Source organism: Pelodiscus sinensis, chromosome 3 (assembly GCF_049634645.1).
Source record: "Pelodiscus sinensis isolate JC-2024 chromosome 3, ASM4963464v1, whole genome shotgun sequence".
Lineage (NCBI taxonomy): Eukaryota > Metazoa > Chordata > Testudines > Trionychidae > Pelodiscus > Pelodiscus sinensis.
This window is the reverse complement of record NC_134713.1, coordinates 198,934,431-198,957,052: the sequence shown is the minus strand read 5'-3', so window position 1 is coordinate 198,957,052 and position 22,622 is coordinate 198,934,431. Positions and strand designations below refer to the sequence as shown.

At 52.0% G+C, this 22,622-nt stretch overlaps 1 protein-coding gene across 1 annotated transcript in view; it reads right to left on the bottom strand.

The window, feature by feature from the left end:
* Window positions 1-22,622, bottom strand: part of BCL2L11 (BCL2 like 11) — a 161,683-nt gene that overhangs the window by 134,669 nt on the left and 4,392 nt on the right. The window contains exon 2 of the mRNA XM_075925871.1: window positions 12,772-13,843. Within this exon, the coding sequence (XP_075781986.1) occupies window positions 12,772-12,973 (202 nt within the window). The 5' untranslated portion in view covers window positions 12,974-13,843. The remainder of the gene's footprint in view (window positions 1-12,771; window positions 13,844-22,622) is intronic.

The following is a 22,622-nucleotide window of genomic DNA, read 5'->3' as shown; positions in this document are numbered from 1 at the left end:
CGGGGGCAGCGGGACAGCCCAGACACGCCGTGGCTGTCCTGCTGCCCTCAGGCTCCGTGGCTTTGCTCTGCTTTGCTCCCCGTCCCCCTGGTCTGCAGACCAGGGGGACGGGGAGCAAAGCAGAGCAAAGCCGCAGAGCACGCGGGCAGCTGACAGCCCAGACGCGTCTGGGCTGTCCGCTGCCCGCGTGTTCCGCCGCTTTGCTTCCTCTCCCTGGTCTGCTGGAGACCAGGGAGAGGGAGGGCCCCGTTCGTAACTGCGGATCCGACCTAAGTTGGATCCGCGTAACTCGGGGACTGCCTGTACTGGTTTCGATTAATTTGTCACTGGTTTATGACTGTTTCAGGCTGTGGACTGGGTGAATGTATTTGTTATCTCTAATGGATGATTTTAACGCTGCTGTTGCCTATGCCAATGTGTAACCTGCATGGAAGCATTTAGTGCTGGTAAGTGCTTGTTGTTATCTAAGTGCTCTTGTGAGTCTAATAAATTTTTATGGTATACAGAAGTTTTAATATGAGTATTTTTATTATTGCTTAACCCTAAATAAATTAACGCCTATGGAGGCCGAGGGAGTATGTAAGAAAGAATTGATTGGTGGGCAAGAGTTTGGGGAGTGTAAATTATTCTTGAGTGTCAAAGCAACAAATGACTTATACAGGACAGAGTACAGCTACCCCTTATCACAGTACACCACTCTACAGATACAGTATTACAGCAAACTACTAAAAACAGTGTAAACTTTGGCTTTGTGAAAAAAGCAACACCTACGCACCAGGAAATATCTCCTCACCGAGTAGGTGGTGGAGGCCCCGAGATAAGTTATCTCTAAAGGGCGGCTCTGGGGATACCTAGATATCTTCACCAATGTGGATTCAGTTCTTGCAGAGTGATGGAAATTTCAAATCTGCCAATTTGTAATCATTTTGAGATGATTTAGCATAAATAAGGATGACAAAAAAGAATGGCCTCTCTGTTGTTCTGTTGCCAGAAAACAGCAATTCTAGCTAGCCCCAAACATACTGGGATGTACAACATGCAGTTGGTTTTAACCACAAGTCACTCATGCTTCCCCAAGAATCATATTTATTATTTTTAAATGATAGCAAACTCACATGACCATGCTTACCGCTTACCCTGTTCACAAACAACTGACTATTACAACAAGGAGTACTTTAAGGACTAACAAATTTATTAGGGCATAAACTTTCATGAGATACAATAAGTGAGTTGTATCTTACCAAAGACTTGTTAGTCTTTAAAGTGCCACTGTTCTCCTTGTTGTTCTTACTGAAACAGGCTAACATGGCTACTGCTCTGAAGGCTGACTATTAGTGTGTGCTCCTCCAACCCACCTGTTGTTACAGTCTCTCCTTCATAGCTAGACTTTGTATGAGGGACTCTCTTTGTGTTCTGTGTTTGTATGGGACTTGGTACAACAGGGTCCTGACCAGGATTCCCTAAAAGGTGCGTGCGTGCGCAGGCACGCACCAAGAATTTGAGGCTCACCCACTCCTCAGCAGAGCCAACCAGTGGCTGCTCAGCTGCTCCGGGGTGGGGTCGGATGGTGGGCAGCTGCCCCACCCCAGGAGCTGCCATGCAGCTGTAACTACCACCAGGCGGATTTGAACGTAGGACTGCTGAAGCTGAGTATAGGAGCCTCTACCCTTTGAGCTAAAAGCCGGCTCTCAGCTTAGGCTGTAGAGCTCCCTTGTTCTTATTGCTCGCTGTAAGTGGTCTAAGTACCACTGCATGGGACAGTGAACCACACTAGGTGTGTGGGTTACATACTTTTCCTAGGTGAGAAAGCACATCCCGAGCTCCAGAGACCCCTTGAGATCCCCAACGAGCCTCACTTTTAACTGCCACCAGGCAGATTTGGACCTGGGACCTCTGAAGCTTAGTATAGGAGCCTCTACCCTTTGAGCTAAAAGCCAGCTGGCGCTCAGCCCATGCTGTAGAGGTCTCTTGATCTTATCTGTTACTGTGGTCTAGGTGCCACTGCATAGGACAGTAAATAGGGTTGCCAGATGGCTGAAACAAAAATACCGAACACCCCCCATCCTCCCCCCAAAAAAACCCACCGGGAAAAAAATTTGTTGAAGAAGAAAAAAAAAAGGGGGGGGGGGACCAAAGTTGTTGAACAAAAAAAAAAGAAAAAAAAAGACGCCAAGAACCTGGATCACTGCTAGGGGTTACCAGGTAGTCATTTAAAAAAAATAACCAGACACACACACTTCATGGGGAGAGAGGGGAGGGGAAGGACTAGCCAGGAAGAAAGCAGTGCTGGCCAGGAAGGGGGGGGCCTGGAAACAGCTAAGGGGAGGGGACCAACGGGGCTGGCTGGGGAAGATGGGGGGGCCAATGGGAAGCAGGGCTGGTCGTGGGGGGGTGTGTGTGTCAGGTGGAACAGGGCTGGCCATGGGATATCGGGGGACGGGGGACCAGCCGGGAGGGGGCGGGGCTGGCTGGGAGTAAGGGGGGGCGGGAAGCACAGCTGGGGGGAGGATCGGGGTACGCGAGAGTGGCCGGGAGGAAGGGGGCGGGGCGGGAAGCAAAGCTGGCGGGGGGAGGGGGGTGCAGCGGTGCTGGCCAGGGGAGATCAGGAAGAGGAACGGGCCAGCAGGAAGCAGAGCTGGGGGGGGGGGGGAGGGTCGGGGGCCATGGGGCTGGCCGGGAGCAAGGGGGAGCGGGAAGCACAGCTGGCGGGAGGGGGTGTGTGTGTGCAGCTGTGCTGGCCGGGAGGAAGGGGGGGCCGAAAGGAAGGGGGGGAAGGAGAGCTGGGAGGGTGCAGGGGGGCTGGCCGGGGAAGATCAGGAAGAGGAACGGGCCAGTGGGAAGCAGAGCTGGGGGCCGGTGCAGCGGTCTGGCCAGGGAAGATCAGGAAGGGAAGTGAGGGAGAATCAGCCGGCTGGGAGTGGGGCGGGGGAGCAAAGTGTCCAGCAGGGCGCGGGACTGACCTGGGCACTTGCTGCCTGTCCCGCGCAGGCTCCCAGTGACATACGAGCGAGGAGGTTTCCCCTCCTCCTTACACTCAACCGACTGAGGGCTCCATGCGGCAATCGCGGCCCCGCCTCCCAGCTGGTTTGTCCCAGCCGCTTTGTCCGGTGCGCCAGGCTTCTGTCCGGTGCGCACCTGGAAAAATCAGAAAATACTGGACATTGCACATGTCCGGTATTTTCTGGGTTTTTTTTACCGGGCAAAGCACACAAATACCAGACTGTCCGGTACAATAGCGGACACCCGGCAACCCTAACAGTAAATCACACTAGGTGTGTAAGTTACACAGCCATCACACGACAGAGCCTTGGCCCTAGCTTCAGCCCTGCCCCTGGGCTGGAGCTGCAGCCAGGGCAGGTGGCATGGTGGGCGGGGACTGCTGTTCCAGCAGCTGGGGCCTGGGCCCGAGCAGCTGCTCCAGGGCCTGGTCCCTAGCCCCTACGTGGGGAGTGGCGGAGGCTGCTGCTCCAGCGGTCGAGGTCTGGCCCTGAGCTGCCATGTGCTGGGCAGTGGCAACTGCTCCGGTGACCACGGCCCAGGCCCAAGCCACAGTGTTGGGAGTAGCAGCGGCAGCTGCTTCTGCAACCGAGGCTTCAGCTGCTGCATGGGGAGCAGCAGTAGTGACTGCTCCAGGGCCTGGGCCCCAGCGGCTTGGGCAAGAGCCGCCACATGAAGTTGAGATACCAATGCAGCTAAAGGGAAATTCATGTCTCTCAGGGTCTTTGTTACAGGGTCATCCACAGGATCAGATAGAAAGAACTTCACCAGTTTGCCATTGACTCACATGTGGATAATTTTATTTGCAAAACACATGTGATTTTTCTTTTTTAAGGAAAGCTTAGATTCTGCAAAATCAGGGTACAGGCAGTCCCCGGGTTACGTACAAGATAGGGACTGTAGGTTTGTTCTTAAGTTGAATCTGTATGTAAGTCGGAACTGGTGTCCAGATTCAGCCGCTGCTGAAACGGATCAGTTTCAACAGCGGCTGAATCTGGATGCCAGTTCTGACTTACATACAGATTCAACTTAAGAACCCCAGGCATCCCCAAGTCAGCTGCTGCTGAAACTGATCAGCGGCTGATTCCAGGAAGCCGGGGGCAGAGCAGCTCTGCCTCGGGCTTACTGTAGTCAGCCGCTGGTCAGTTTCAGCAGCGGCTGACTTGGGGACGCCTGGGGCAGAGCAGCTGGGGTGCTGCTGGGTTGCTCCAGTAGCGCCGCTCCTCGGAGCAACCCAGCAGCACCCCAGCTGCTCTGCCCCAGGCGTCCTGATTCAGCCACTGCTGAAACTGACCAGCAGCGGCTGAATCAGAATGCCTGGGGCAGAGCAGCTGGGATGCTGCCGGGTTGGTCCAGTAGCGCCGAGGAGCAGCGCTGCGGGACCAGCCCAGCAGCGCCCCAGCTGCTCTGCCCCAGGCGTCGTGGGCAGAAAAGCCTGGTCTGCTGGGAGGGAGGGGGCACTAGCTGCGCCCCCCCCCCCACCCCAGCAGACCAGGGAGATGCGGAGCAAAGCCGCGGAGGACGCCCGCAGCAGGACAGCCCAGACGCACCACGGCTGTCCTGCTGCGGGCGTCCTCTGAGGCTTTGCTCCCTGTCTCCCTGGTCTGACCAGCATACCAGGGAGACGGGGAGCAGCTTTTCTCGCCCCGGAAAACGCGGGTGGCAGGACCGCGGCTCATCTGGGTGTCCTGCCACTCCTGTCCTCCGGAGCGAGAAAAGCCCCGTTCGTAACTGCGGATCCGACATAAGTCGGATCCGCATAACTCAGGGACTGCCTGTATACCTAGAGAGGCCAAATAAATATATCCAATGGGCTAGCTCTGGCCTTTAAATTGTGTGTGTGGCATTCTAGTCTAAGAGCTCTTAGCAAGAGAACGATTTCCTGATATTTCATTGTTACTAAAATAATTTCAATTTGATTTTATGAAAAAAGATGAGCTGCAAATGAATTTAAATTAACTTTGAATGAACGGCTCAAACAGTGCAGTGAGTAATCATGCAATAACATAGTTCTAATTCCAACTTGGTTGGATATTAAAATAGGGCATTTAGACCAGCATAGTTTCATATCTATGCTACTTAAGCAGGAGTCATTTACTAAAGAAAATAGCCACAGTTACAGATACAAAACAGCTTGCACACAGCTTGAGATTCAACTCTGTCATCTTTATTTGCCAGGGAATGCACCCTGGCCAGAACTCTGCACAGTAAACAGTCATCTAGTAGCAGAATAATATACTGAGCTGGGTGGCTTTCAGGGTGGGAGTCATGCACCTTGTAAATTAGCCCGTTTTAGTATTTTCTCTTATATATATATATATATATATATATATAAAATTGTTATGTATGTTGGTAGTAACCGGTGGGTGCCATGGCATGGCTCATCCAAACAAGCGCACAATGTCAGTATTGGTGCACAAGACAAAACTCACTCTGCTCACAGATGGAAAATCTTAGCGGGAACACTAGTCCTGACCCTTGATTAGGCCCTTTGGTGCCATCACCATACACACAACAGCAACAACATTAGATTCCAGCCAAATACACAAAACCAACTAGTTAAATGTAACCCAACTCTTTGCAAATCAGATAATTAGCAAACACATAATCCATTCACTAGGCCAGAGCTGTAAAACACAGATCCCATGCTCTGTGTGCCTCCAGCCTCCCCAGTATTTAACAGGCCACAAAAATGAAGTTGCTTGAAACTGCTAATCACCAATCAGCCTGTTCCCTTCCCCTTTATAGAATCATAGAATCATAGGACTGGAAGGGACCTCGAGAGGTCATCGAGTCCAGCCCCCCGCCCTCAAGGCAGGACCAAACTCCATCTACACCATCCCTGACAGATGTCTATCTAACCTGTTCTTAAATATCTCCAGAGAGGGAGATTCCACCACCTCCCTTGGCAATTTATTCCAATATTTGACCACCCTGACAGTTAGGAATTTTTTCCTAATGTCCAATCTAAACCTCCCCTGCTGCACTTTAAGCCCATTACTCCTTGTCCTGTCCTCAGAAACCAAGAGGAACAAATTTTCTCCTTCCTCCTTGTGACACCCTTTTAGATATTTGAAAACCGCTATCATGTCCCCCCTTAATCTTCTTTTTTCCAAACTAAACAAGCCCAGTTCATGAAGCCTGGCTTCATAGGTCATGTTCTCTAAACCTTTAATCATTCTCGTTGCTCTTCTCTGTACCCTTTCCAATTTCTCCACATCTTTCTTGAAATGTGGCGCCCAGAACTGGACACAGTACTCCAGCTGAGGCCTAACTAGCGCAGAGTAGAGCGGCAGAATGACTTCACGAGTTTTGCTTACAACACACCTGTTGATACAACCTAGAATCATATTTGCTTTTTTTGCAGCAGCATCACACTGTTGACTCATATTCAACTTGTGGTCCACTATGACCCCTAGATCCCTTTCCGCCATGCTCCTTCCTAGACAGTCGCTTCCCATCTTGTATGTATGGAACTGATTGTTCCTTCCTAAGTGGAGCACTTTGCATTTCTCTTTATTAAACTTCATCCTGTTTACCTCTGCTCATTTCTCTAACTTGGTAAGGTCATTTTGAATTATGTCCCTATCCTCCAAAGAAGTTGCAACCCCACCCAGTTTGGTATAATCTGCAAACTTAATAAGCGTACTCTCTATCCAATATCTACATCATAGATGAAGATATTGAACAGTACGGGTCCCAAAACAGACCCTTGCGAAACTCCACTTGTTATCCCTTTCCAGCAGGATTTAGCACCGTTAACAACGTCTCTGTGACTACGGTTATCCAGCCAATTATGCACCCACCTTATCGTGGCCCTATCTAAGTTATATTTGCCTAGTTTATCAATAAGAATATCATGCGAGACCGTATCAAATGCCTTACTAAAGTCTAGGTATATGACATCCACCGCTTCTCCCTTATCCACAAGGCTCGTTATCCTATCAAAGAAAGCTATCAGATTAGTTTGGCATGACTTGTTCTTCACAAACCCATGCTGACTATTCCCTATCACTTTATTACCTTCCAAGTGTTTGCATATGATTTCCTTAATTACCTGCTCCATTATCTTCCCTGGGACAGACGTTAAACTGACCCGTCTGTAGTTTCCTGGGTTGTTCTTATTCCCCTTTTTATAGATTTAGCTCCATTACTTGCCATTGAGACCTGACCCATGCAACTGTGCCAAGGCCTGAGGAAAGGGTTCTTTCTCCTGTCTGATCTCTGGCCTGTTTCACATCAGGGTCTTATGGAGAAGGTCCCGCCACTTCAAGCTTGCTCACTTTACCCCTAGGGCTGTCTCTACACTGGCACGATCTTGCGCCAAAGCGGCCGCTCTTGTGCAAAAACTTGCTGCCTGTCTACACTGAACGTGTGTTCTTGTGCAAGTAAACTGATGTTCTACTGTATGAAATCAGGGCTTCTTGCACAAGAACTATGTTGGTCCCACTCAGGAATAAGCCCTTTTGCGCAACTGCTCTTGCACAAGAGGCCAGTGTAGACAGGCAACACGAATTTCTTGTGCAAGAAAGCCCTATGGTTAAAATGGCCATCAGAGCTTTCTTGCGCAAGAGAGCGTCTACACTGGCACGGATGCTCTTGCACAAAAGCACATCTCTTGTGCAAAACCACATGCCAGTGTAGATGCTCTCTTGCACAACTACTTTAACGCAAGAACTCTCGCGCTAAAGAGTTTTTGCGCAAGATCATGCCAGTGTAGACGTAGCCTAGGAGTAAGGGATGAGATGTGGCTCAATCTCTCTACTGGCCCAGAACCAATCTTTTTAGGGCCTGGTCCAAAGTCAGCTGAAGTCAATGAGAGTCTTTCCATAGATCTGATTAGGGTTTGGATCAAGCCCTCAAGCCTTTGACACATCATCTTGGATTCTCTTTGGGAGCCAACAAGGCAAGAACAGTTCCTCGTAGACCACTAGTCTTCTGTGTTCAAAACAAGAAGTTATGCCTACAAGATGGGCTGACTTTAACCTGCCATTTTGCCCAAATATTGCAGCATATGAATTTCCCAATGACCTTTGCACCACAGGCATAAAACAGGCCTATTTTTGTCATTATTTACCATTGTATCAATCTTACACCATCAGCAATGCCTGTGTATTTTCTACCAGGTCACCAAGAACCAATGGTGAGGCCGTGGACCCACCTTAAACATTCCCGCTCAATAGCGATTCCCCATTAACAGAACCATTTTGACACCTCTTCTCTATCTGTGCACCATGCTCTAAGATATAAAGGCAATGTCCTGTCTATTATGACAATTATCAAACTGACATGAGAGCTTGTGCTCCCGATTCATTCCTACACTATGCTTTCACTGCACAGTTCTTCCTGGGGTTTGGCACTCAGATCTGAACATCCAGTCACCTTAGCCTGGGTGTGAGTGTTTCCATTGCAAAGTTACTGTGCTACTGTGTGTCCTCATCAGGTCTGCACTGGCTCATGTGTGTTTGAGGCACATCCAGTACTGGGGCCCACTGCAGTCGATTGCAGCAGAATTTGTCTGTCCTTTGGGGGAACTATGGTAAGGCACTGGAGGACTATCAGCAGAGTGATTTAGTCTGTGTAGTCATTGGAAAGTGGATGGGTTCCAATTCAAGTTTACGTGGAGCTAGGGCTCTGAGCCACAATGCCAGCTGGGTAAGCTAGCCCAGACTTAAAGTACCTCCAAAGCTGGGTCAGAGGTTTTTCTGAGAGGACAGAAAGGCAGGGGAAGGGGGGACTGAGCTAAAATCTGGAGAAAAGCCCAGGTCAACTGTTCAGTGAAGACATACTCACAGATGCCGTCCCCTCCAGTTAAGGACTGGTGCAGCAGTGTGTAGAAGCTTGTGCTGCCGCTATCTGTGCCTGCCCTGATCTGTGTCTAACACAAACAGGATCAGCATTTGGGGTTGTCAAGTCAGCACCAGTTACAAAAAGACTCAGAGCCAGATCTTACATATGCTTAATGTCATGCAGTGTGAGCAGTGCCATTGGCATAAAGGCCTACAACGACAAGCCTATCTGCGGTGCATACCGTTAAGTAGGAGTGTAAATCTTAGAAGGCCTGGCGCTTTACTCAGTATTTTTCAGTGGGTATATAAAGTTGTTTTATGATTGAGGGAGCATGTGCTGAGTAACCAGCATGACAAATATACTCTGCCTGGCAGACTTTTTTGCCTGGGTGAGGCACAACTGGCTTTAGCTCAATTCATATGAGAAAATTAAACTAAGGAGGAGAAAAACACTGAAGATAATGTTTGCATTTCCACCAGCTACAAAAAGGTTTCTCTGGCTGATCTACCTCGCAGTGCAACTTGGTGCAGCTGACTTGTTAACCAGATGTTTTACATCAAGTCTGAAGGCTTTCCACATGACACAGAAAGCTTAAACAGGCAAACCTGACTGCATTAAAGGGTAATCTGAGAGTAATTTGTCATAAAAACATCCAGAAGAGCACCAGCTGCAGTTAGAGGCTTCCTACAAATCACAACATAGGCTTGGTGGTTCTTTAAGAAAATACTTGTCTTAAGTTATCCTAAAAGCAAGGCAGTAGTAAAACACTGCTCCTATGTTTATAGTAGGAGGAGAACGTGATGGCTGGATTTCCTGCACTGCCAGCCAGGTCTGCATTCAAATGAAAAGTCAAACATATTGCACAGCTTCCTACTGTGCAGTGGAGGAGATGCAGTGTTGTGCAGGTTTGCTATCGAGTAGCAAGAGGACCTGAGTGCAGAGAGCAAACATCTTGGAAGTGGAAAGATGTATCATTCATGGGATAAGAGCAACTGGGGGTAATGTAACAGGATCGCTTTGATATTGGAAACAAAGTGCCAAGTCAAAGGCTAATGACTTGCCATTTCCATTTAGATTCCATGCATGTTTCCTCTGCCTGCAAACTCTAACAACCTATCAAAGGGGTTCCCGAGTGAGTCTGAATCTGCATAAACAACAAGAAGTCCTGTGGTACCTTATAGACTAACAGATTTATTGGAGCATAAGCTTTCGTGGGCAAAGACCCACTTTGCACTCACATGCATCTGATGAAGTGGGTCTGCCTATGAAAGCTTATGCTCCAATAAATCTGTTAGTCTGTAAGGTGCCACACGACTTCTTGTTGTTCTAACAACCGAGAAAACATTATTTGAATAAAATAACTCTGAAAGTGGCATAAGTACAAATGAGTGGCTTAACTCTGTTGCTTTCAAGGCATTAAAGGTATATCCTTCACATTATTTTAGATCCCTATGGATTTCAATGTGAGGGCTCATTTGGTTTCTTAGCAACAATTCTATAGGTAGCTTTCAAAATAAGGACATATTGTTCTCACAGATGGTTTGGGAACTTGAATGTCAGCATGGTGCAGAACCAGTGTAGATTGTTTTATTTGCTGCTAGGTAGACTGAGAGTGAGAGGCAGACTGAGAGTGAGGGGGCCCCAATGTATGTACTCCTTCTTCACTCCTTCTTTTGAGGAATAAGATTTTTGCCACCACCACATGACTCACCGTACCATTAGCTCCAGGGGAAAGGCAGCAGCCCTCGGGGTAGTATTGGGTGTCTGAAGACAAATGCTTCAAGCTAAGATTTTCCAAAATGGGTAGCTGTGGTTGAGCTCCCAAGCACCTGTACAAATATTAGCACGAGACTGAGGACTGCACATGATAAATATATTAGGCTAGCCATAAAGTCCAGAGAATAATGCATGCTCTTCCATCAAGCAGAGCACACAAACTTTCTGTGCTGTATAATCAGTATAAACTAGATAAAAACATTGAAATAGCTGGCAAAACTGGCAACACCCTGCATGACCCCTTCCTTTTAAACACAGTAAAAACAACAGTAGCAGGCTGAGAAGTGCTTTGAAAATCTGTTGTTTGCCACCCTCTTGTGGATAAATGCATAATTCAGCTTTTGGCATTGGGAGATCTGTTGGCTCTGGAGATGGGTAGGGAGATGATGTGGAGAGTTTCACTTCTAGGCCATCGTGGTCCCAGAGGAAGTTTATGGTAACAGCAGCGGCGAGGACTTGCCACCCCGTGGTATTTGGCAGTCACGTGAAAGAAGCTGAGGAGGCCGTTGGGGAAAGCCTAGAGAAAATGCCTATGCTCTGGTTTATATAGAGAAATTAGTTCTTCAGGACTGTCAATTTGAATTGAATGGTTTTGTGAGCACTGGCTGGCATAAATTCACAGGATCTCTGCTACCAGCCTGGAAAAAGCCTCAGTGCCTGTCCCTGAGCACCCATTTCTCTCATTGAGCTTTGCCTGAGAGTCCCACTGAAGGAGACTCCTGTTCAGAGACTTTTATTCCTTCCAGGGATCAGTGCACTCCAGCACATACAGCAGTGACTCCAAACAGCCTCTCTCCAACAGAGTAGGCTGTGTAGTCAGCTAGGACACACCACCAGGAAAACGAGAAGCAGTGCACCCAGGTCTTTCTCTTCCAACTGATGGTACCCAGCTTATAGCAAAAATTAGTCCCTTTGTGCAAAACCTTGCATTTTATAGTGTTACATTTCCTCCCATTAGGGATGTAAAATCCTGTTAATCTATTAACCGGTTAAATGTTACGTTTAACCAGTTAACTGCTTCAATGGAGGCAGGCAGGGAGCCAGGGACTGCTGACCCACAGAAAAATCAGTTGAGGGCTGCACACAGGTAGCCCCTGACTCAGAAGGAGAAAGACATTCCCCACATTCCTCTTACACCAAAGTCGGGGGGGGGGGTCAGCCTAGTAGACTGTATATACTCCAGGCCAGCGATGGGACGGCATGAAGGCCGGAGCACCAGTGTGGGCTTCCCAATCCTGGGGGGAGCCTTGAGCCTTGGGGGCTGGATCCACGCAAGCTGGGGCCGCATCTGGGCCCCAGATCTTAGATTCCCCACCCCTGCCTTAAAGGGTCTGACTGGCTTGCTCTGAGGTCAAACAAACAGGTCTATAGTTGCTAAGATCACTTTGTTTCCCCTTTGTCCCAGATATGTACTATGTTTGCTATACTTCAGTCACACACGACCATCTCTGATTTGTGCTGTTTCCCATAAGCCTGTAGTTAGGACAGCCTCTCCTTTGGCCCCAGGCCTCTCCCTAGGTCCCCCGAGCTCCCTGCTCCAGTCCTGGGACACTGCGTCCCTGGTCTGCCTTTTCCAGTTCAAGGTGAAGTGGCCCTTAAAAGTGTGTTAACATCTTATGCTACAGAATTTGTTCCATACTGTACTTAGCTGTGACACTCTGAGTACCTTGCCCAGATCTAAAAAGAACCTGAGAGCTTGTCTCCCTCTAATCTAGAAGTTGATTCAGTAAAAAATGTTCTCTCCCCCACCTTGTGTCTCTAATTTTACAAAGCCATCAAGGCTACAACAACACTATTTTTTAAAATATGTTAAGTTTGCCGGGAAGTTGATGGCTGCTCTGTGCTACAGACCTCTCCTTTCAGGCACTGCAGCTTTTGGAGACCACATCCGATCTTGTGGTGCCCAAATGGTGAAAAGAGATGTTATTCCAAGCTGCTGGTGGGAAACCAGTTTGGTCTGCACTAGCAAAAATGTGCACCTTGGTAGAAAAAGTTCTCTAGCAGATGACTGTTTACTGAGAGCATTTCCCAGACTCCGTTTTAAATTCCACATTGTGGGAGGAAGTGATGTGAAGGTGCTGGCATTCACTCTGCCATTATTGGATATGAACTGGTAGCCGGGGCTCATAATAACTTTCATTGGTTTGTAGAGCAGAAATCCCTCCCATTCTTATATCAATAAGCATAAAAATTGAGCCAGCAACTTACCAGTCTCCAGGGCAGCTTCTCCTTCTTTTGTCTCAGCTGCCAGTTCTGTGGTAGGCTGTTCCTCCCAGGAAGAGGGAGGCATCAAAAACTCCTCTAAGTATGGCCCAGGATGTACTGCAGCTTCTTCTGTGGCAAAGCCTCCTGTAGGAACACTTTCATCAACAGTCACTTCATTTGCCTCCCTGTTCCCATTGATTTCCATGCTGTCTTGGAGGCCTGGCTGACTAGGCCATCATGCACCACAGGTTGCTTCTTGCTTGACACAGTCCCCAACACCTGGTCCAAATCCTCATAAAATGAGCATGATGTTGGCAAGTTCCCAGAAGTGTGGTTGTGATCCCTCACTGTCCAGTACCCAGGCTATACATCTGTTTCCTGCAGCGGTCACCAGTCTGGTAGATTTCCAACAGCACAAGCCTCTTCACTATTTGGTGGTGCATGGTCATTCCTGGTACTCGTAAATCAATTCTTTTGCTGGCCTTGTCCCAGAGATTAACCTAAAGCTGGCTGTGCTCCCAAGACCATGAGGCAGAGTGCTTGTAAAGCACTTCTGGTCAGTATCCTGTGCAAAGGCCAAAGGTTCGCCCCAGATATGTTTGCAGCTCTGTAGTCAGAATAAAACAGAAGGGTGAAACACCATACTGCTATATTAGAACACGGGAGGTTCTTCAATTTCGCTGGAGTGGACTGGCGAGCCTTGGGAGAGAGAGGAAGTCAGCCTGCAGCATTGTGGGAAATTTTTAATGGCCTTCAAGGACTCAAGTGTGTGTGTGTAAGAGTGAGAGAGATTGCTTCTACATAGTAAAATGATAGGGTTTCAATCCTGAATCCTGGATTGGCTCGAGCTATCATCCTCCACCATCTGAGTCCAAGTCCAAGAAATTTGTGTGCAGACAGAAGCCAAATTAGGCCTTGAGTCTGAGTCTTGAGTCTGAGTCTGGGCTTACACTGCAGTGTAGACATAACCTGAGGCTCCTATGATTGGTCTAAGAACTGGTAATACTGCATTAAATGTGATAAGTTTCCTTGTCATGGGTGAATGAGACTGTCCTTCTGGAACAATGACCCAAAACTGAAAGGAAAAAAATAAAGAGGCACTTTATTGATCAATATAATACAAGTTGTTTGTTTGGAGGAAGGGGGGGCGGTCATAGTTGCTTAGGCCCCCATTCTGCTAAACTGTTAAAACTGACCCGTGTGAGTGAGTAGACCCACTGAAGTCCAATTTAAAAACTCCAGTGAGTTCTGGCTAAAACTTAGAATTCCCTGCAGTTAAAAGGCCAATGAGTCTAGTCACAGACCTCGAATTAAGCACATGGATAAGCCTATGGAACAAGTCCTTGAGTTAGAATATCTCCACCTAATATCAGAGTCTACATTCCCACAGCAGCTCAAGGACTAAGTTTGGCTCTGGCTGCAATTGCTTAAGCTGCTGGAAAGGAGATCTGAGAACTAATGCTGAGCAAAGGGGGTGAAGATAAGGTGAGAAGAGGCCAGGCGAGAAGAGGCCTGGCGAAGCAGCAGTGAGGAACTGATGTGAGCAGTACTTGGCTGCTGTTTGTAGGATCCCTGGGTTGGAACTGGAGCAGTGGCAAGCCCTAGTTCCTCTACCTGCAAAGTGTTGTGAAGCCTGAGAAGGTGACGAGGCCTGTTTAGAAGCCCAAGCAAAGGATCCAGAGCTGGGGCTAGAGACTCATGAGGGTAGATAAACAGTTGGGTGGGATTTTTCTGACTTTGGAAGGGGTTTATTTTGAGAGCGTGATCTGGCTAGAGGTTGACACTCTATGGCCATGGTGTCCAACACGCTAGCCACTAGCCACATGTGGCTGTTTGACTGGTCAAGTGTGGCTAGCTGGCTTGAACAATGTGGCTATTTGGCTGGTTGAGTGTGGCTAGTTCGCTATAGCAGTAGCTACTACAGTGCTGCTTCAGAACTGGTTGGACATCATGGCTCTATGGCATGCCAGGAGTGTGAAAGAGCCTACAGTACTATAAGCAGCAGCAGGAGTTGCTCAAAAGGTGAGTTCCGCCATCACACACTTATAGCATTCATTAATAGCAAATACGGTTTCTTGAAGTCTCACTCTGTAACTTTCCCAGAGGGGGAGCCGGGTTAGTCTGCACCTGGAAACACTTAAAAGAACAATGAATGGACCTGCAGCACCTTAAGAGACTAACAAAAAATGTAGATTAGTGATAGAAATGTAGCTGTGTTAGTCTGGTGTAGCTGAAACAAAATACAGGACTATGCAGCACTTTAAAGACTAACAAGATGGTTTATTAGATGATGAGCTTTCATGGGCCAGACCCACTTCCTCAGATCAAATAGTGGAAGAAAATAGTCACAACCATATACCAAAGGATACAATTAGATGGTATCATGCTCACGAAAGCTTATGACACCAGCTACATTTTCTCCTTAGTCTCTAAGATGTTTCTTAATTTTTTTTGGGGGGGGGAGAGGGGTAACTTATGTTTCATTAATCTATAAAGTGCTACCAGACAATCTGTTGTTTTATTGTAATTTTTCCATTACTGATTGTAAAAACAATCCTTGATGAAATCTCACCACTTTCTTTCAGCCCTGATAAACTTGGGTTGGTGGTGAGCTGTCCAAGGGTCTGGTAGCTCTTCTGTATTCTACAGCTTCTATTGCTTGCTCATAAAACTCTGGGCTTACACTTTTGATGACTGCAGGCATTTCACCCTGTTTTCAGGGGTCATTGGGCAATGGGGTCTGATTTTTTGCTACTTCTGTCTATATCCAGTAGGTGGCACTGGTACATAGCAAAAGTTGTTGAAACTCAGAAACTTTTGTATTGAATTTTTTCTTATTTGCCTAGACTATTAATTGGAATAATTCTCCCTCTTTTAAGCAACTTCTCTTAATATTTCAAAGTCAAACACTGGTTAGATATATCTTTCATTTTCCTTCCTGCGCCATACAAGTATGTCTCTTCTAGAATGCAACAATAAAAAGAAAGCAATCCTCTTTACAGTTTCCCTACATTTAAGTCTAACATCTAACTTTTAGGTCCCTAGAAAATCACAGGAACAATACTTGTATGCAGTGTCTGATGTAGTTGTGTTGGTCCCATGATATTAGAAAAAGGTGTGTGAAGTAGTGTTATTGGACCAACTTCTGTTTGCAAAAGTGATGAGCTTTTGAGCTTACATAGGAAAAATATTGTGCCCCACAAAGCTAAGCTCCTAGACCCCGTATATAATGATTGGGGAGAGACAGGTGTCTAAGAAGGGGTGCCACAAAAGCCAGCCCCTTGATAGGGACCTGTCCTAAACTAGCTAATGGGAAATGGCAACAACAAGAGGGGCCACCTAGAGAAACAGGAAGGAGCACCCAATTTAGCGATTAACATTTTGGCTGGGCACAGAGGGGCAAGTGCACCTCCCAAGTGCCATAGGACTGAGGATTGCAAGCCCCCAACTGTGTTCCGTCAGGCATGCTGAGTGAGTGGCGCAAGGCGCGCTCCCGACTCCACTCCCTGGTCTGGCTGGAGCACTGAGCGGACAGGGCAAGTCCCTGTGTCTTGGCAGAAGCAGAGAAAGGACTGGGGGCGGGTAAATCTAGATGCTAAGTGGGTGGGCCACAGCTATGCTCCTGCCTCCTCCTTGTAACAGCCTTTTAGATACTTGAAAAGTGCTACCAGGTCTCCGCTCAGTCTTCTCTTTTCCAGACTAAACAAACCCAGTTCTTTCAGGTCATGTTTTCTAGACATTTAATCGTTTTTGTTGCTCTTCTCTGCATTTTGTCCAGATGTTTCCTGAAGGCTACGTCTAGACTGGCATGATTTTCCGGAAATGCTTTTCATGGAAAAGTTTTCCATTCAAAGCATTTTCGGAACAGAGCATCTAGATTGGCACGGACGCTTTTCCGCAAAAGCACTTTTTGCGGAAAAGCGTCCGTGCCAATCTAGACGCGCTTTTCCGCAAAAAAGCCCCGATTGCCATTTTCGCGATTGGGGCTTTTTTGCGGAAAACAAATCTGAGCCGTCTACACTGGCCCTTTTGCGCAAAAGGACTTTTGCCCGAACGGGAGCAGCATAGTATTTCCGCAAGAACACTGACAATCTTACATGACATCGTCAGTGCTTTTGCGGAAATTCAAGCGGCCAGTGTAGACAGCTGGCAAGTTTTTCCGGAAAAGCGGCTGATTTTCCGGAAAAACTGGCTAGTCTAGACGCAACCCAAATGTGGTGCCCAGAACTGGACATAATACTCCAATTGAGGCCTAATCAGCACTTAGTAGAATGGAGAAATGACTCCTCGTGTCTTGCTTACAACACTCCTGCTAATACATCCCAGACATAGGCGTGGGAAGTAGGGGTGTCAGGGAATGCTGCAGCACCTTCAGATTTTGCATCCAGCTTCTCCGCACCTGGAAGCCAGCACTACTGTCAACCACCCATCAGTTTCACCAGTCCCGGGTTCCACTTGCCCCATTACCTGCCCCTGGGGTCCCACTGCTTGCCAGCCTCGCAGACTCACTGGCACTTGGGGTCCCACTGCCTGCTGTTCCTGAAGGCTCCGTAACCTGCCACACTTGGGGGTCCCTCTGCTGCTCCTGGACTCTTCTCCTGGCCTTGGCCTGGGGCTAAGCAGCTGCCCCCAGCTATTGTTGCAGCCTGGGGTAGCGAGGGACTATGACTGCTGACACTCCCGGACTGGATGCCATTGCTGCAAATGGTGTCTGGTCGAGTTGGCAACTGTCAGAGGGGCATGAACAGGTGTAAGGGTGTTTATGCGTGTGTGTGTGTGTAACTCAGCATTCCCTTCCTAAAAATTGTTCCAGTGCCACTCATCCCAGAATGGTTTGCTCTTTTTGCAGGAGTGTTGCTCTGTTGACTTGTATTTAGCTTATGGAGCACTGTGACCCTAAATCCCTTTCTGCAGTACTCCTTCCTAGATGGCCCCTTCTCATTCTAGATGTGTGCACCTGGTTGTGCCTTCCTAAATAGAGTACTTTGCATTTGTCCTTACTGAACTTCATCTTACTTACTTCAGACCATTTCTCTAGTTTTTTTGCGACCATTCTGAATTATAACCCTTTCCTCCAAATCAACTGCAGCCCCTCCCCACTTGGTATCATCTGCAAACTTTGTAAGCGTGCTCCCTATGATATTGTCGAAATCATTGATGAAGCTATTGAACAGATCCGGCAACCCCAGAACTGACCCCTGTGGGCCTCTACATACCCCACTTATGCTCTTCCAGCAGGGCTGTGAGCCATTGAGAACACTTGCTGGGAAGTTTCAGGCTATGTATTTTTTTCTGATTTACTTTCAAAAGAGGCTTTTCCAAAATTTGGGGCACACATACCTTATGCCTCGTAGAACGATGTTTACAGGGATAGCGAAAGAGTGCCTCCACTTTTTCGAACATTTTTTTGAAAAAGCGTCCGCGTTCCGTGGTTGTGGTGTTGCTTTTCCGGGATACCTCTGATACCCTGGAAAAGCAACGCAATCTAGACATGGCCTCAGAGGGGTAGCCGTACACAAAGGTTAAGTGGACACAAGTCGGAGCTCAGAAACGGGACCACACGGAAACCTGCAGGGGGAACATTCTAACCTGCCTGGGCACTCGTGAGTGGATTTAGAAGTAGCCATTCTTCTACCAAGCTGTTTGAGAAACCAGCTATAGAGAGCGACTGCGGCACTGGCCTGCATATGCAAATTGGACCCTCTCTCGCAGGGTACATCTAGACAGCAACATTTATAACATAGCCTGTGTCTACGGGGCAGGTGGTTATTTTGAAATAATGTGGACACACTGTCAAGCTGGAGGTCTTGCTCCAACTCAGGTAGCCCTCACTGCAGGAGGAAGTACGGGAGGGGGAAGGAGAGTAGGGTTGCCAGATGGTTTAACCAAAAATACGTAACACCCTCCCTCCTCCACCCCCAAAAAAAAAAAAAAAAAAAAACCACTGGGGAAAAAATGTTGTTGAGGGGAAAAGAGGGGGGAGGGGGGGACCAACGTAGCTGTGCAAATAAATAAATAAAATCATAAAACAGCATTATTAAAACAGCATAGCCCCCTTCCAGAGTGTGTGCAGAGTCAGAATAGGGATAGGAACAGGGGAGCGGTTGGGCACTAAGACCCAGGGAAGGCATTGCTTGCCAGTGGCCATTTTGTTCTCTTGACCAAGCCAGATGGCAGCTTCTCTGCGAACAAGGTAAGCAGCAGGTGCGAGGGCAGGGGGTGTTGGGAGTGGGGGGAAGCGGGTGGCTGGTTATGTCCTAGGGTTACCAGGTGTCCGGTATTTTCGCCTCCTGGCCAGGAAACATCAGGAACAAGCTACATTTTAGGTGTCTGGTATTTTCTGCATTTTGTTACCGGGCAGGAGGCGGAAATATGGCCGATCGGGGTCAGTCCCTGGGGCGCCAGGTGTCCCACCCGGACAGGACGCCCTTTCCACCTCCTGCCCGGTAACAAAAGTCAGGGAATACCGGGCGCCTGACAGTAGCTGGCTGCTGGGTTCTCCTCTGCCGGGGGGATACCGGACACCTGGCAAGCCCAGGACACCCTCAGCAGCACAGCCCGGCACGCCCCCTGACCTGGCCAAGGCAGAGACCTGAGCCCCCCCCCCCGGCCTAGTGCTCACCCGCTCTGGCCACCCCCTGACCTGGCCAAGGCAGAGACCTGAGCCCCCCCCCCCCCGGCCTAGTGCTCACCCGCTCTGACCACCCCCTGACCTGGCCAAGGCAGAGACCTGAGCCCCCCCCGGCCTAGTGCTCAGCCGCTCTGGCCACCCCCTGACCTGGCCAAGGCAGAGACCTGAGCCCCCCCCCGGCCTAGTGCTCACCCGCTCTGGCCACCCCCTGACCTGGCCAAGGCAGAGACCTGAGCCCCCCCCCCCCCCCCGGCCTAGTGCTCACCCGCTCTGACCGCCCCCTGACCTGGCCAAGGCAGAGACCTGAGCCCCCCCCGGCCTAGTGCTCACCCGCTCTGGCCACCCCCTGACCTGGCCAAGGCAGAGACTTGAGCCCCCCCCCCGGCCTAGTGCTCAGCCGCTCTGGCCACCCCCTGACCTGGCCAAGGCAGAGACCTGAGCCCCCCCCCCCCTCCGGCCTAGTGCTCACCCGCTCTGGCCACCCCCTGACCTGGCCAAGGCAGAGACCTGAGCCCCCCCCCGGCCTAGTGCTCACCCGCTCTGGCCACCCCCTGACCTGGCCAAGGCAGAGACCTGAGCCCCCCCCGGCCTAGTGCTCACCCGCTCTGGCCGCCCCCTGACCTGGCCAAGGCAGAGACCTGAGCCCCCCCCCCGGCCTAGTGCTCACCCGCTCTGGCCGCCCCCTGACCTGGCCAAGGCAGAGACCTGAGCCCCCCCCCGGCCTAGTGCTCACCCGCTCTGGCCACCCCCTGACCTGGCCAAGGGAGAGACCTGAGCCCCCCCCCCCCGGCCTAGTGCTCACCCGCTCCGGCCGCCCCCTGACCTGGCCAAGGCAGAGACCTGAGCCCCCCCCCCGGCCTAGTGCTCACCCGCTCTGGCCACCCCCTGACCTGGCCAAGGCAGAGACCTGAGCCCCCCCCCGGCCTAGTGCTCACCCGCTCTGGCCACCCCCTGACCTGGCCAAGGCAGAGACCTGAGCCCCCCCCCCCGGCCTAGTGCTCACCCGCTCTGGCCACCCCCTGACCTGGCCAAGGCAGAGACCTGAGCCCCCCCCCGGCCTAGTGCTCACCCGCTCTGGCCACCCCCTGACCTGGCCAAGGCAGAGACCTGAGCCCCCCCCCCCCCCGGCCTAGTGCTCAGCCGCTCTGGCCGCCCCCTGACCTGGCCAAGGCAGAGACCTGAGCCCCCCCCCCCCGGCCTAGTGCTCACCCGCTCTGGCCGCCCCCTGACCTGGCCAAGGCAGAGACCTGAGCCCCCCCCCCCGGCCTAGTGCTCACCCGCTCTGGCCACCCCTGACCTGGCCAAGGCAGAGACCTGAGCCCCCCCCCCCCCCCGGCCTAGTGCTCACCCGCTCTGGCCACCCCCTGACCTGGCCAAGGCAGAGACCTGAGCCCCCCCCCGGCCTAGTGCTCACCCGCTCTGGCCACCCCCTGACCTGGCCAAGGCAGAGACCTGAGCCCCCCCCCCCCCCCGGCCTAGTGCTCACCCGCTCTGGCCACCCCCTGACCTGGCCAAGGCAGAGACCTGAGCCCCCCCCCCCGGCCTAGTGCTCACCCGCTCTGGCCGCCCCCTGACCTGGCCAAGGCAGAGACCTGAGCCCCCCCCGGCCTAGTGCTCACCCGCTTGGCCGCCCCCTGACCTGGCCAAGGCAGAGACCTGAGCCCCCCCCCCCCCCCCGGCCTAGTGCTCACCCGCTCTGGCCGCCCCCTGACCTGGCCAAGGCAGAGACCTGAGCCCCCCCCCGGCCTAGTGCTCACCCGCTCTGGTCACCCCCTGACCTGGCCAAGGCAGAGACCTGAGCCCCCCCCACCCGGCCTAGTGCTCACCCGCTCTGGCCACCCCCTGACCTGGCCAAGGCAGAGACCTGAGCCCCCCCCCCGGCCTAGTGCTCACCCGCTCTGGCCACCCCCTGACCTGGCCAAGGCAGAGACCTGAGCCCCCCCCCCCCCCGGCCTAGTGCTCACCCGCTCTGGCCGCCCCCTGACCTGGCCAAGGCAGAGACCTGAGCCCCCCCCCCCCCCCCCCCGGCCTAGTGCTCACCCGCTCTGGCCGCCCCCTGACCTGGCCAAGGCAGAGACCTGAGCCCCCCCCCCCCCGGCCTAGTGCTCACCCGCTCTGGCCACCCCCTGACCTGGCCAAGGCAGAGACCTGAGCCCCCCCCCCCGGCCTAGTGCTCACCCGCTCTGGCCACCCCCTGACCTGGCCAAGGCAGAGACCTGAGCCCCCCCCCCCCCCCCGGCCTAGTGCTCACCCGCTCTGGCCGCCCCCTGACCTGGCCAAGGCAGAGACCTGAGCCCCCCCCCCCCCCGGCCTAGTGCTCACCCGCTCTGGCCGCCCCCTGACCTGGCCAAGGCAGAGACCTGAGCCCCCCCCCCCCGGCCTAGTGCTCACCCGCTCTGGCCACCCCCTGACCTGGCCAAGGCAGAGACCTGAGCCCCCCCCCGGCCTAGTGCTCACCCGCTCTGGCCGCCCCCTGACCTGGCCAAGGCAGAGACCTGAGCCCCCCCCCCCCCCCCCGGCCTAGTGCTCAGCCGCTCTGGCCGCCCCCTGACCTGGCCAAGGCAGAGACCTGAGCCCCCCCCCCCCGGCCTAGTGCTCACCCGCTCTGGCCGCCCCCTGACCTGGCCAAGGCAGAGACCTGAGCCCCCCCCCCCCCCCGGCCTAGTGCTCACCCGCTCTGGCCACCCCCTGACCTGGCCAAGGCAGAGACCTGAGCCCCCCCCCCCCCCCGGCCTAGTGCTCACCCGCTCTGGCCACCCCGCTGACCTGGCCAAGGCAGAGACCTGAGCCCCCCCCCGGCCTAGTGCTCACCCGCTCTGGCCGCCCCCTGACCTGGCCAAGGCAGAGATCCGAGCCCCCCCCCCCCCCCCCCCCGGGCCTAGTGCTCACCCGCTCTGGCCGCCCCCTGACCTGGCCAAGGCAGAGACCTGAGCCCCCCCCCCCCCCCCCGGCCTAGTGCTCACCCGCTCTGGCCGCCCCCTGACCTGGCCAAGGCAGAGACCTGAGCCCCCCCCCCCCGGCCTAGTGCTCACCCGCTCTGGCCACCCCCTGACCTGGCCAAGGCAGAGACCTGAGCCCCCCCCCCCCCGGCCTAGTGCTCACCCGCTCTGGCCACCCCCTGACCTGGCCAAGGCAGAGACCTGAGCCCCCCCCCCGGCCTAGTGCTCACCCGCTCTGGCCGCCCCCTGACCTGGCCAAGGCAGAGACCTGAGCCCCCCCCCGG